Here is a 15,649-nt window from a genome sequence, read left to right as displayed (position 1 = left end):
CTCGCTCATATTCAGGTTGCGCATGAGGAAAAATCACGAAAAACTAACCATACTTCGGTTTCGAATTCAGATCAAACTACCAGTATTCAACGGTCTTAACAACTCGGCCACTAATTGGACTGCTTCAATGAAGGAAAACTTTCCTTTTAATAGGTTTATTGAAAATGAATCGCAGCAAGATGAACAACAAATGTAACGACAGAAATCTGCTCATTCAATAGATTATTGAAATCGATTACGTAGTGGACTTTTTCATCATGTAAAAGAAAGTGTCTTTCCCATATTATTGTAAAATAAAAAAAATAAACGTAAGAATACACGGTATCGTCAGTAAAATCAGTACTAGAGTTATTTTCCCTTCTTAACTCCCAACCGCGTTTCAATACTAGGCACATATTATGAATGAAAAAAGTTGTGAAAAAATATGATTTATGTGAATGTCAGCTTCTGGTTGCAAATAAACTTCTGGAAAACAAAGAGTTTGGGAACAATATATCTTGAAAAGTTAACTGTACTCTTGTCTGAAGTCGAACTTTCGAACATGAGATCGAGTGCTAACAGTTACAATACGAATGTTTTGAATTTACATACGTAATGGTTACTGGGGTGGGAGTGTCGGACGATCATTAAAAAAAATCAAAGTTTGGCAACGAATTATGATTCCTCTTATAATTTTGGGCACCAGATGTAGAGCCGAGTTCAGATGCAAGATACTGAGAAAACCGATAACGCCTTTGCCAGGATTCGACTTACAAGACTTCTTGGGACTTCCGAATTACAAGACCGATGTAGTGAGCGCTATACAACAACAACATATGGGGGGAGTTGATAACTCTGTGGCACCTATTCTGAATGGCCCTAAATACTCTGTAATTATAAATGAGCCCACGTTTCCATACAAATTCGCAGGTGTACGAAAAATTCCAGTGGTAATATTCGATAACCAGCTGTAACATATGACGAGGTGATAACTCTAAAATAAGCAGAAAGCTCAGAAACGGCATTGAAGATAAAATAGATTTCCAAACGTTTCTGAAAAGTTCCTGCCTATCAGTTCCATCAACCGAAAAATATACTGAGAGGGGCAATGACGGGATACGAATAATGTTTCAGTTTCATTAGCAAATTTATGATTTTGTGGAAAATTCACGACTAAACCGCTTTTCAAGAATGGCTTGTTCCCATTAAGTCGGGGTAAAAAACAAATTTTTATCATAATCATCTGCACCTACATTGTCAAGGTGCTACCCTAGACCAACTATGAACACTTACTGCCATCAGAAATTGTTGGAAAATTTAGTTAAAGAATGCAAGTCACTGATGAAATGCCTAACTTAGCTAACTTTAGAAATGGCTAGAAGTTTCGAAAGTGTGTGGCAAGTACAACAGCGTTATATCTAATCTGGCAAATTTGGGCAGAGAAACAGATTTGCATAATATTCGTTAAGTGCAGGGCTAGATTAACCATTAAGCAATATAAACACGTGCTTAGGGCATCAAGGAAAGGGGCACCAAAAAAAAAAAAAAAAAAAAAAAAAAAAAAAAAAAAAAAAAAAAAAACTTCCCATTGCCGGCTTTACCACGTAATGCATGGTGCAGCTAAGGAGAGAAAGAAGTAATGAAGGTGGCATAAACTTATGTGGCAGCAACAAAATCTCTTAAGTGCTAAAGGTCTCTAAAAGTCTTAATCCAGCCCTAGGTTAGCGCAAAACGTTCTCACGGTTTGCAATGAAAGATTTCCATTATGTTATAAAACACATTCATTAGCCTTCTATATACAGTACTTTTTCTATTACTCTTTAAAAAAAAAAGCTGCCATTTTTTGTATAATTTTTCTATTACCCTCCTATAGTATTCCTCCCCTTTGCCTTGTTTTGCGGTGGATGCGACAGATATGCCTGGCTAACAAATGAATCAGATGTAAAAAGGTCCTGTGTGACAAAATTAAATTTTTACAACAACAAAAATAAATGAACTCCTCAGAAGAATGTCCTCGCAGAAGTCTACAAAAAATTTACGAGATCGATGTAATTAGAATCAATGTAACTCAGTGTTTTTTAAATGTCTTCCGACATTCTTGTGAGGAATGGCGTAGTTTCTTTGTTGCTCCTGAAAATCTGACCTTTCTCGCATAGGCCCTTTTTACATCTTCCAATTCAAATAGTTCTACATCTTGATTGTTGGGAAGAATCCGTTTTTCGTCGCCAGTTATCATTTGATGGAAAAAAAATCAAATACACTCCGTTGAGCAAGATCTAAAACAAAAGAATGCACTCTGCTCAACCCGCCTCTTTTCGATAATTATTGTGATTACCTACGAGTCCAAATTTACCGCCAATCCCACGGTTGTGAGTTAATCTCTGACAACGTCTTATGAAACTCCGCCAGTTCGGCAACAGTTTTGGTTTCGCTGTGAGTGGCCTTCAAATACTGAGGTCTTAACCATTACGGTATGTGCTATACATTGACATGTGCGTTCAGATGAAGTATTATTGCCATATCAGATCATACCCATATAAAACACAACGCCTAATATACTCCTCTTGGGACTCACTTTTTCAGAAGTCATATCAGTCAGAAGTGATGTGCAGGTTCTATATCAACATCTTTCACTAGACAGAACCCTGACAAATCTAATATTCCCTGCTACCATCTCATGAACATAGCCAAAAAGACTTTATTGGACGGCCTATTAAATTACAGATATTTTTTGCTGCGCTTTAAACTTTAAATTTGCATTTAAAGTTACTTCCACGAATTATTTCAACTTAATTAACCGATTCCTCAAAGTAAGTTGAAAATGACTAAAATTACAAATTTTGAAATTAAATATCCCGGTTAATTAAAAAAAATTGTTACTTTCATTTTATATTCCAAATATTTTAAATATTTTAAATAAAATACTTTATTTACCAATTATATAATATAGCAATATGTACTACGAGAAACATTATGTATGAACAAAGCACTAGGTTTTTATTTTCTTTATCTCCCGAAACAGATCAAGAATGTCCAAATATTTTGCACATAATACATATACGTGCAAAAGAAAATAAAAAAATAGAGAATAAATACGTTTAAAATCCATCGCATGCAGAAACCAAAAAACAGAAGCACAGTAACAAACCTCAAGAAATATAGAGGCAAAACATACCAAAAACAAAAATGAAAAATTATTAATTACATCTTTCGTAGCATCGTCATCAGGAGGTTGGTAAAACGAAAGAAGCAAATAAATAAAATAAAACGAAATAGATCATAAATAAAATAACCTGTTTATGAACTCCCTGATGACGACGCAGTGAAAGATGTAAATATCATTTTTGGTTTAGGAATGTTTTGCTCCTTCTTCCATTTCTTGAGGTTTGCCACTGTATTATATACACACACGTTTGGTACTTCCGATTGCAATAAAAAAGATAGGTGCATAGCTAGATGTTATAGCAGTCCCATATGTAAAATTTCAACGTTCTCCGGCTAATCGATTTTGAGTTATGCGAGATACATGCATACATACGTACCTACAGACATCAAGGAAAAAAATCCCCTTTGATTGTACTTTAAATCTATTTTATAATCCGTTTTCGAAAAAAAGAGTCCTTTATTCTATCCGTACGATGTCACACAAAAAGAAAAAAAACCCGTTTGAATGGATTTGGGAACGATCAAAATGGATATTTCCATTCAAATATGATACGTGAAATGTTTCGTGATTACAATACTTCTTTCATTTCGTACAAAGAAATTAAATTCAAAAACTTCTGCAGATCCGCACTACAACACAGCAAAATTATACTAAAATAATTTACAACAGTATTAATTATACTTAAGCGTTAACTTTAATTTGCAAAGCAGCAAACAGAAGGTTTATGTAATGTAATAAATTGCATTTTACAATGGCTGTGAACACTGGATGTCAGAAGAATAAGCAACGCAGACTTCCGACAGAAGATTTACGCTAAGAAAGGATAACAATCTCTATCAGTATGTAGTAATTCACTATTATTCAGATGAATCTGCAGCTTATTATAACGGGAATTTGGAAATTTCAATTTGAAGAAATCTCCAAACTGCAATGCAATCCTACCAGAAGCGCATACATTGGATAACTTGAACTTCTACTCGTATAACAAGCTCGTCCGTGTGAGATTAAATTTCTGAATGCTTGCTGGTGGCGTTAGGCCTCTACTAAAAGTATAAACGTTCTTCAGGAATAAATCGACAGGTAAAATTTTTCCATTTGTTAACTCTGAGAAATAATTTCCTGACAGCGTGCTTCAAATATACATTTTTCTTACTTTAATGAACTGCTTTATATTTGTTACGCAAGCAAGGTTTAAATTTTTTCCAATATATATATTGTCACAGTACATTTACCAGCTGTTAAATTTTATAGGCTTTTCAAGATTTAATACAAAAATTTTAAAACCAATAACCACACTTTTCTAACTGATTTTTCTTGAATGATAAACCTCGATACCAAAGCAAAACGAATGTTTTAGTAGCACTTGCGCACGACCCTTGCCCACAAATCGAAAAGCAGGGACACTTGCGCACAAAATATTTTCTTTATTATCTTTGGGTAGCTTGGAATAACGACTTGAATTATTAATTTCGAACAAAATTTTAAGCTACTGGTCTGCACAAATATAGATTTTAATAAAATGTTCACATTATGTATGTGTTAGCATGTAGAGAATGATAAATACATTAAGAAGTCAGGTACCTCTATAATGTCAAAATATCCTCAAAACAAATTACATTTTAAAGCTCAGCATATTTATATGGTATACGAGGCTGAAATTTTGTAAATCTTTTTTGCTACTTTTATTTTATATTTCAAATACTTTTTAATGTTTTAAATAAAATACTTTATTTATCAATTATATAATATAGCAATATGTACTACGAGAAACATTATATATAAACAAAGCACTATTTTTAGCTGAGGTTTTTATTTTATTTTCTTTATCTCCCGAAATAGAGCAAGAGAGTTCAATTAAAATAACCAACGTTAAAAATTATTAATAGTATTTTTATTTTTTATTTTCGTAACTCCAAAATCGATTATTTTTAAACATAATTAGAGATATTTTCTAAAATTTTAAGCAAGAGGCTAAGGTTTATTTTATTCATTTATTTATTTGGGGGGGGGAAATCTGGCGCAATGGTTTCGGAGAAATTGTGCATGTAAGTAAGAAAAATCATAGTTATAAAATCTCAAAGATATAATTACCTTCAAATCCTATAACTGCATTCTATTTTCTGAATAAAGAAATATAAAAATGCATTTAGAAATAAAAGTTTGTAAGTATGCATCATGGGATAGACTTGGAAGCAGTTAATTTTCCTGGCTTATTTCTTTACATCGTTTTGTGACTTGATGCGGATAAGGTTAATAAACTTTGACGACAGTTTTATTTAATCTATTCCAGATTTTATAAATTACTATTTTTTTTTTTTTTTTTGCCATTGTTGACAGATTTCACATTTAAAGTTTATTTTTGACCATTTAGCCATTTTTTAAAATTCTTAATGGAATTATTGATTTACTGAATTTATATTTGAATAATTACGTTTATTTTACTTTTATTTTGGCAGATTAGGCATGTAGAGGTGGCATCTTTAAATAATTTAAAATAATTAATTTCAATACCTCAGTTAGCTTGAAATGAATAGAAACATGTCTGGTAATGCCAGATAAAATAGTATTATCGGTATTAGATTCTAACATTTCTTGAAAAGGTTTTAGTATGACAGTGATAAAACAGGTTTTTCAAAATTGGATTTATAAGCTGAATTTAATGAAATTTTATATTTACTTAATTCTACTTTTCCAACTTAGCCAAAAGGTAATTTCCTAACACACACCAAATTTATATCTATTGTTTTTTATTAGTATTTTTAATAATTTAAGTAAGCTTCAACTTTCAAATTCATTCTTTGCCTGTTTAGTTATAATTTAGCTTAATTAATTAATTATTGTATGTTAATCTTAGCAGCATTATTGTTTTGAAAGCCTTATTTACAATCATTCTTTCAAGTTTAATAATATTTATATGTGTAAGATAAGAAATATGTATATCAAAATTATAATTTAAACTAGCAACAGCCTCTTAATTCCCCATCTCTATTCTAAAAGGAGAAATGCCTTTTTCTGCACTGCGTAACGATGATGACTTGGCTAATTCGGAACTTGAACTCAAAATTTCGAGAACTGAAATTTTCTCTTAATAAGCAACTTAAACCGAAACCTTCTCTTAATAGGCTGCCTGGATAACCGCGCACACTTTTGCTTCTACCTCCATTCCTGATAAGAGGCGGCGTGGCTGCTCTCTTCCTATCGCGCTTCTTAATGTCGTAAAAACCGAATTTCCCCAATTCTCATGTGCACCGTATACTAGAATTAAACCCATTATAATTTTTGATAAACACATTTCTAAAGTGTGTGCCTGTTTGTGTAAAACTTCGATATTTTTAATCTAATATCAAGGTCATAGTCTTCCATATGCTATGTGAACATTTCCCTTTTAAAAATATTACTAATATTCATACTTTTTAATGCAGTGAATGCAAATTTTATTTGATAGTTATTTTATTTTTCATCATCTCTTCATACCCTCACTTGCATGAGATATTTAAAGCTCAGCATCCCGATTCCTAAATGCCTTCGCTTCCACCACAGGCTATATACGAGGCCACAGGCTATATACGTATGTCCACCAGCGGTCGAGTCGTCAAGTCACTGAACACTTCAATCGCGGTGAACGGGCTGGCTGCATGGGCGTTTTCGTGGTTTTCATATGTGTAACGTGTGCACGAAGCAGTTTAGTCCTCTCTTTCCTTAGGCAAGTAGCCTACAAGTGTTTTGCCATAACGAAAATAAAGCAAACCGAATCACCAGTGGCTAAACGGTTGTGGCCCCTGAATACTAGTAGCTATGCCCCTGAATACTAGTCTAAGCGAACGGGTTGGCTGCATGGTTGGTTTTCGAGGATTTTGACATAGGTAAAATGAATACGAGCCAGTTTCCCTTAGAAACTCCAACCTCCCCTTGCTTTTATTACAACTTCAAATTTTATTATAACATTTAATTGATTTTACAGCTTCCTTAGTTTACACAAACGCCCCCAAATTAAAAATAAACTTTGAAAGTATAAAACAATATAAAAATTATTCAATCAGAAAATACATTTTTTAAAACAAACCGTCGGTCACTCTCAAGATGCATATATTTAAGTTAGAATTTTTAAAATGTCATATAGGCCGGAATTCACGGTATTATTTTAAATCAGCATTGTTGACTAAGTGTTTCTATCAAGTTATTTACATTTTTCGAATTCCGAAACACATTCCTTGGATTTATCCAACTGAATAATTTGACAGGCATATAATTAATAATAATAATAAAAAAGCGTGAAGAAAATCGATATCTACGGCCAATATTTGTCTGCAGAATATAATCAGAAGTCCTTATTCTTTTTAAACCTTCAACCGTGAAATGCAGGACGCGCTGAAATTATACATCACAATAGGAATAATCACGAGATAATAAGCTAATTCCTTTATGACATCATAGATAGTTCCAAGCTGCAGAATTCAGCAATATTAGTAGATTCTGATGCCCTTGTTTGCAGCAAAATGCAGTTATTCGACCCTTAACAAGTCATAATCATCTTACAGGATTACAAAGGAAGTTAAATATAGAACATGGCATTGAAAGGAAATATAAGCATTTGCGGATTTTGCTAAGATTTTACACAGAAACGGGGTGGGCAAGCAATCTGTACACCTCGAAAAGACGTTTATTCAAATCTTCTGCACAAGTTACATAATATGTGGCATTAGAAACATGTTTTATTAATTATAAAGAAGTTAATGCTCATAAAAATTATTAGTTGGCTATAAAATGAACGTATTTTAATCTATGTAAATTAGAGACTATAACAAAAAAGTAAGAGATTTAAAATACCGAGAAGTGCATTTATTGCTTTTCAGTTTTCTTAATAACAAACTGATTAGGTCTGAAAGGTATATTTATGATCCTACATTTTACTGAGTGGTACTCTTGAGTGTAGGCTGCGAAAGATAAATTAAAGATCATGTTTTCATGCAGAGGCAACATATTGCTTTTAAGTCGCTGATCGTTAATTAGTAATAGATTGATTAAATTCGAAATACAATCAAAAATGAATGAAAACAACACACCTCCTTCGATACATTTTACTTTTTTTATATTATGCAATGAATAGAAATTAACTGTAATTCGACTAAAATTTATTTAAAAAAAGATTTTTTTTTTGTGATAACATCTGAAATTTGTTTTTCTGGCAACTTAGTTTCTCATGATGAAAATCTATATAAAAAATATTTTCTGGAACGAAAAAGTGCATTTTCAGTTCTCCTATATATACAGATTTAAAATATTTAAAAAAAAAAAAAAAAAAAAAAAAAAAAAAACCCACGCAATTTTGGAAGCGATTTCTGTCTACAAATTAAGTAGTCAGAGGGTTAAAAAATGCTGGAATGAATTTAAAAGAATGTCATTCGAATAAAAGCACTGGAAGAAAAAGCCGAATAAAACTGTAGCTGAAGAGGTTTTCCAGCTTTCAATTATTACTTTAGTTTTTCTAGCAATATAGAAAAAGATAAAATAATAAAGTTCTATATCTTAAAAAATCCCTATATATTTTTTTTGTGCTTGGAAAAAAAATACCAGCGCATTAACAGCTACCAAGAAAAACTGTTCCTTTTTTGTGCAACATTAATGGATTTAAGCGATACCTTATTGCCTTTCGAAATGAAAAGCACAAAATGAATATAAGAAATAAGTCTGTCGATCTGAGCTCGACCTGATTCTGATCCTGATCTACTGTATGGTGCATTTCATCCCAATTGTGAAAATATCATGGAAAATATTTGTTTAAATCCGTACTAATTACTTTGCTTCGCAGCCTAAAACATGTTCGAGACATTACTTAAAATATTTAATTTAGGCGATCCTTCAAAGCAGTTTGATAAGAAATCATAATATGCTATAAATAAATGCAAATGCATTAATATCTAAAACAGCATTCTTCGTAAAGATTTCAATAATTACGCAAAGGAGAACAGATACAAGTCTAAAATAAAATTTAAAAAAAAAAAAAAAAAAAAAAAAAAAATCTGAAAGGTTTCAGATTTTAAATTACGCCCAAGGGTTTTTTTTAACGTTTCGTGTGTTAAATTTATTTATTAAATATCATGTTCTACGTACTCAAATATAAAATTCAGTTCAACAGCAATATCACAAATTAATTTTAAAATGAGCATATCTTTAGAATTTCCGATACAGTCTTTTTTTTTTTTTTTTTTTTTTTTTTTTTTTAACACAGTGTTGCTATTGCTCGTTTTGAAATTGTTTAGTTTTTTAATCAAAAATTCGTTGAAGTGTTACAAAAATCTGAAATCGATAATAAAACAAATTAAAAATTCAAATTAAGGCTTCCACATTAAATTGGAAGATTAAGTTATTCAAATTTTGATGGCTCTAGGTACCGTTATTTTATAACAATGCGAGAAACATGCATACATTTATGCAAATTCTTCATTATTTAATTTCTTTATATATAAGACAAAGCGATAATATATGGTGACAACGATTTGAAAAGTGATATATCCTTTTAAAGTTTTAACGCAAAATGCCAAAACGAAATTAATAGTCCTTCACGGCAAATTGCCCCTTTGGATTAATATAATTATCGTACGAAGGAATGCAGCATCTTACCAAATTTTCCGAAGAAAGGCGTCATTTCATATTAAACCCGTATCACCTTGAACAGAAAGTTGGTTAGGAGAAGTTTATCGCACACAAAACTGGGGTCATGCTCGAATCGCGTCCAAAGTATGGACTTTAAATATGATTGTAGTATCTTTGCGGAACGAAGGCACTTAAAAAAAATGTGTGGATCTGAGAGCTCGAACAGAGATACGAGATTCTCGGATTCCGTTGGTAAAAATTGAGATGAAGCATGTAGTCCTGCCTAAATTGAAAAATCAAATCCAAGTATTAAGTTCGTAATGAAATCTGCAAAACGTAGCCACATATATTAAAAATAAACAGGCAAACAGAACAGCAGAAAAAAAGTGGAAGCTCCTAATGCAGCATAAAATCCACAAATAAATAACAGAGAGAGTATTTTAAGGACAAAAATTATAAATAAGGCATAGTTTGACAATGAAGCAAAATATTCAAATCTCGGAAGAAAAGGAAAAAAATCTACCTATTTTAACTGTAGTTTTATAAAGTATGAAAACATTTTCTTTAAAAAAAAAAAAAAAAAAAAAAAAACCTATATAATTTTAAAATCTGACAAAAAAAATCTCAGAACAAAATGCAAGAGCAGGAAGAAACTCTTCGTAGAGGACCAAATATGGGAAAAGTGATTCATATTTACGAAACACTTTGTAAAAATATACGCTAACTCTCATTTCGTCAAGATTAAAACTTTAAAACTAAAAAAACTGCTTATGGTCTGGAATTTTCTTCTTTACGCCACTAAGAAGCATGAATTTTACGTTAATAGTAACGCGATGGAACGTACTTTTAAGAAACAGTCATTTTGAACAAATATTTTACTTCAAATCAAAGATTCAGCAAATATTTCTCAAACACTCCACTGTCAGCTTCGTAATTCGAAAACGTAGAGGCAATTTAAAATTTTTATTTTAGAATTTGGAGCGTTATTCCGTGGACGAAGTTCTAGGAAATGATCAAACGCTGTTTGGACCAGTTCTCGAGACGGGCAATCCTCTAGTGACCCTATTTGAAGATTATAAAGAACACTATACCCTCAGAAATCGAAAATTATAAAACTTTGCACGACCTCTAGAAAGAATTCAATATCATCGACTGCTGCGTAACCGACAAGTGCAAAAGTAATATCAAATAGTAAGACTGATGATGTTTCAATCACATTTCTTTAAAGCGGAAGTTCGATTCCCTAAATTACAAAGACATCTGAGAATCATCTGAAATTTCAAACCGAAACCATCATTTCAAGAGCTAATTTTACATATATCTAAAAATTTTTCTCAATTTTAGCTGTTTTTATTTATTGGAAGAACGTAACTAAATAGTGAAGAAAATAAAATCTATAGCCACTTTTCCGAACACGCGGTATATCAAACTGAGAATTCCACACAAATTCAAGAATGCAATGAAAAGTACTTACTTGTAGTTGTTGGCTATTTGAGGAGAGCTGAATTTGTTGACTTTGACTTAAGTACAGTGCTCCAGAAGACGGTGATGGGCTAGATCCAAAACCTTGAGAAGACTGTGTTACACCAGGAGTTGAAACCCCCCTCATGAACTGTTGAGGATGATTAGGTACAGGACTATTGCTAGCGCTTCCATCATTTGGGGGATGGCCTGGAGATGGATCATTATAAAGCGGCAGGGAGCGTAACCCTGGGTACTGTCGTTTCTGCTCAGGGCTGTGTGAAAAGGGTGGTCGTGAAATATTCGCCATTTGATTCTGCTGCAATTGTCCAAGCACTTGTTGCCTTCGCTTGTGAAGCTCTATATCAGATAAATGCTGATTTAAATTGGATGAATACATAGCTGTGTTCTGCGTACCTATTTCCGGTTTTACAACTGTACCACTAGTTGGTGGATATCCCTGCTGTTGAGAGAAACTCATGGGCTGGAAAAGACCAGTTGGGCTCTTTTGGAGGGAGTTCATAGAATTTGGAGATCCATTCAAAAAATTCGATCTAATATTAGATAATGGATCAGGAAAACTATCAGAACCAAAAGGCGAACGTGGGTGACTTGAACTAATACCAAGTCCAAGTTGCTGCTGCTTTTGCTGCATATTTTGATGCTGCTCTGCCATTTGTTTTAAAGTTTGAGCAGCAGGACTCGGTTCAGTTAACTTGAAGTCCAGACCAAGACCATTGTTTGTCATGCTTGGCAAGTTAGGCGAAGATGCCGTATAGGATCCCATACGACCAGATGGAAAACCCTGTGGAACATTACTTGAGTTATTTGGCAAAGACTGTGGTGAGGAACTTGAATTTACGGTTCCCGTTTGAAAATCAAACACAGATTGTTGCGACTGGTTCATAGAAAACAAACCAGGACTATTGGCTGAATTCTGATAATGATTTGGAGGACTATTTTGAATAGACTTGCTTAAGCTCATCATGGGCCTCAGTGAATCTTTATCGTCACCGAGATTGCTGTTTTCTTTAATGCCAATACTATCTACGAAATTAAAACCATTCATTAAATCGGATGGATTAGTAAAGACATCGTCTATGATATCTTTAAGAATATCAGGATGGATTACATCATCATTAGAATCTTCAGGAAAACCAAGGTTAGCTAAAGAGTCCGAGAACCTGTCTCCCGTAGTAGCAGCTGAAGATGAAGTTGTAGCAGTATTTAGATTATTGTTGGCACTGTTAAGGTCACTGCTGAGCTCTGGTAATGGATGAGATCCATTTATACTGCATTGGTTGAAATTTGTATCAGGTTCCTGTTTACATTCGATATTTGTTCCAACCGAAATAGAAGTTGATGATGGCGCAACATTATTTGGCATTTGACTACAGGCATCGCCGGAAGCATTTCCAGAAGTAACACATCCTGGGCTAGATGTCGTAGACACCGTACTAGGAGAGTTTGATGTTTTAATTGACCCTCCCGCCAACGTTTGTACAGTAACATTCGTCTGTATAGTTTGAGAATGAGGAGCTTGAGATGTGTTAGAACTGGTGAACTGCTGTACAATTTGAACAGAGAAACTTGATATCCCAGGTTCCTGAGGATTCTGTTGTTGTTGAGTCTGCGACTGCGTAGAACTGCTGAAGCTTTTGTCGCTCGATTGCCCAGAACGCGGTATTTTATTAGCATGAGAATCTGCTATATTGTCAATGGCACAATCCAGCAGCGGAGAACTTGCTTGACGTTTTAGTTTTGACTGGTTCTGAAAGAAGAAAAAAAAAATATGTTAACAAAATTCAAGTTTTAATCACATGCATTTCATACAAAAACATTTTAAACTAAATGAGTAAAATAAGGCACTAGTACATAGCATATACAAATAATTTTGATATTTTCATACAAAAATTTCTCATTAAGAATCTTAACTAATAACTAATAAACATTTTACACTTTTCGGCGATTTAATGACAATTCAATGAGTAAAACGACACTAGTACATAGCATATATAAATAATTTTGATATTTTCATATAAAAATTTCTCATTAAGAATCTTAACTAATAACTTGATTCAAGAAAGCACTGAATTAAGAGCATGTTATGCTGGAAAAAAGGCGAAACAAAAAAATATGGAATGTTTTCTCGGATCTCTTTTAATTACTGTATTCTTAAACACATGTTTCAATAATATTTTTTAAAGGAAAATAGTAACAGAAAAAGCATTTTGAAACATCAAAACTTCTGGAAGAGACTAAAATTGGCAAAAAATAACTAAAATTGGTTTCTAAGCATAAACTAAAATAAGAACTAAAATTGGTTGCATTTGACAATTACCTATGAAGAAATTAAATTTAATCAGAAACGTGCTGAAATGAAAATTAAATACCTAGCTTTACAAATTTCTGTTGGCAAATACTAAATACATGTAAGCTAGCGTACGTTTATATACATTGAATTAAAAATAAATATTACTCTTTATTCGCCCACAATGACCTTTAAGGAAGGAATTTACTTGAATTTTTAAAGATCTCTAATTAAGAAAAAATTTAGAAGTCTTTCATGAAGAAATGTAATTATAAAATTTTGCACTTATTCCGAATTACTGCTGAATCAGGGTTTCACTTCAATCGGAGTCCACCGAAGCCAGACTTCAGTACTCCTCACACGTTGAGTAAAATCCTAATTCTAGATGAAAGCCCTAAAAATGGATGACCCCGGTATTGGTTATTTAACTAGCTGCCATTAATTTAATTTTTTATCTCTTTCTATACATTTTATTTAATTTTGTTTACATTTCCTTTTTCTTTTTTTGGGAAAGACAGCTTCTTTTGTTTACGCACTGGTATAACTTATTCTGATCATTATTTTGTACTAGTTCCATTAAAAAAAGTCATTGCGCTTCTTTTTTTTTATATTTTTTCTTTCTTTTTGTTATGCATTGTTTGGAACCAAATTTTATTTTCACGTTTACCTTTGAAACTGCTATTCAGCGAGTTGTGCGTTTTGGGAGTAAAGCTGGTTTTGGATAAATTTCATTTTAATTAACTTACCTTGATAGTTTGACTTTTAATTGGTTAATATCATTTAAATTTGAATTCGCTCACTGCGGCTTCAGAAAAACAATCGAAACAAAACGGATAATGCTGTCCTGTCGAAAAAGATCTACATCCTGGTGCATCTCAATTCTTTCGTTTCCCCATTTTGATTGAAGTTCACTTTGCTTGGTATTCACTGGAAAAATGCTTTCTTTAATATTTTTTAAGATTTAAGATTTTTACACTTTTCAAGTTTTTTTTTTATTTTGTAATTATTATGAAGTGTTTAGCTTTTAAAACCCTTATCTTTATTTTATATCTATAATATTCCATAAATTGTATTTGCTTTTAAGGGTATGTTCTGCGCTTTTTATTACACAGCTATTTAACTAATATACCTTATACACCATATGTATTCGATTTTTGGTCGAATGGATTATATACACCATATGTATTCGATCTTTGGTCCAATGGATTATAAGCCAACTTCAAATAAATAAATTAATTAATCATACCGTTTCTAATTATCGTTTCTAATAAAAGGGGATACCTCCCCCTTTTTTAACCATGGAAGAAATTTAAAAAAAAGTCACGGTAATGGTAAAAAATACTGCTTGCAATCGGGTAAATACGATATTTGGTTTCTAAGCATATAAAACTACTGCCGCATAAATATTGGTAGATGGTGTCAAAAAGATGAAGGGCCAATGATATTGAGCTGATACCATCTTGTAGTTTCACTCACGCTATGCCTGCTAAATAACCGCTATAATATCATGACTGCAGCTAAAATTTGCATCAGCTGCCATTAGAGCGTTCGGAAACTAGCGAAATTTTCTACATCGAATGTTAAAGATTAATGAATTCATGTAACAAAGAAAAAAAGACACAATTAATAATACAGCTAAAGACATGAAGCCACAGAAGGAGCTTTTATCCATCCGTGAGCTCATACACAATTATCACTACAACTCAGGAATTTAAGTGAAAATATAATGATCACACAGCAGCTCGAGAAAGACTTGGCAGTACTTTTTACGGCTTGGCAGGAAACATGGAAGTTGTGATTTTCTGGAAAATGTCCTGGAATTCCCCAGCAGCTGCTACGATGCGTTCAACAAGTTCCTCAGCACTTCTATCAGGGGTTTCGTACACCAATGTCTTGACGCTCCCTCAAAGGAATAGTCAATGCAAGTGTGGTCTGGCGATCTCGCTGGCAAATGCACTGGACCACCTTTGCCAATCCTATGTTGAGGATACGTTTCGAACGTAATTTCGAACACCCTCTTTGATAGCAATCGTCTGCTTTTGCTCTTTTTCTTAATTTCCGCTGCACTAAGCATAACAAACATATGTTCTCAACCTGTTCGTGTCCTTATTTTATTGTGTTTTGTGTCGTTACTACCG

At 32.7% G+C, this 15,649-nt stretch overlaps 1 protein-coding gene across 1 annotated transcript in view; it reads right to left on the bottom strand.

The window, feature by feature from the left end:
• Positions 1–15,649, bottom strand: part of LOC118201309 (uncharacterized) — a 182,068-nt gene that overhangs the window by 29,946 nt on the left and 136,473 nt on the right. The window contains exon 4 of the mRNA XM_085808243.1: positions 11,214–12,971. Within this exon, the coding sequence (XP_085664369.1) occupies positions 11,214–12,971 (1,758 nt within the window). The remainder of the gene's footprint in view (positions 1–11,213; positions 12,972–15,649) is intronic.

This window comes from Stegodyphus dumicola, chromosome X1, assembly GCF_044657685.1.
Source record: "Stegodyphus dumicola isolate Sdum_Otavi_A_Nest chromosome X1, ASM4465768v1".
NCBI lineage: Eukaryota > Metazoa > Arthropoda > Arachnida > Araneae > Eresidae > Stegodyphus > Stegodyphus dumicola.
Note: the sequence above shows the minus strand (reverse complement) of the source record. Positions and strands in the feature narration are given on the sequence as shown.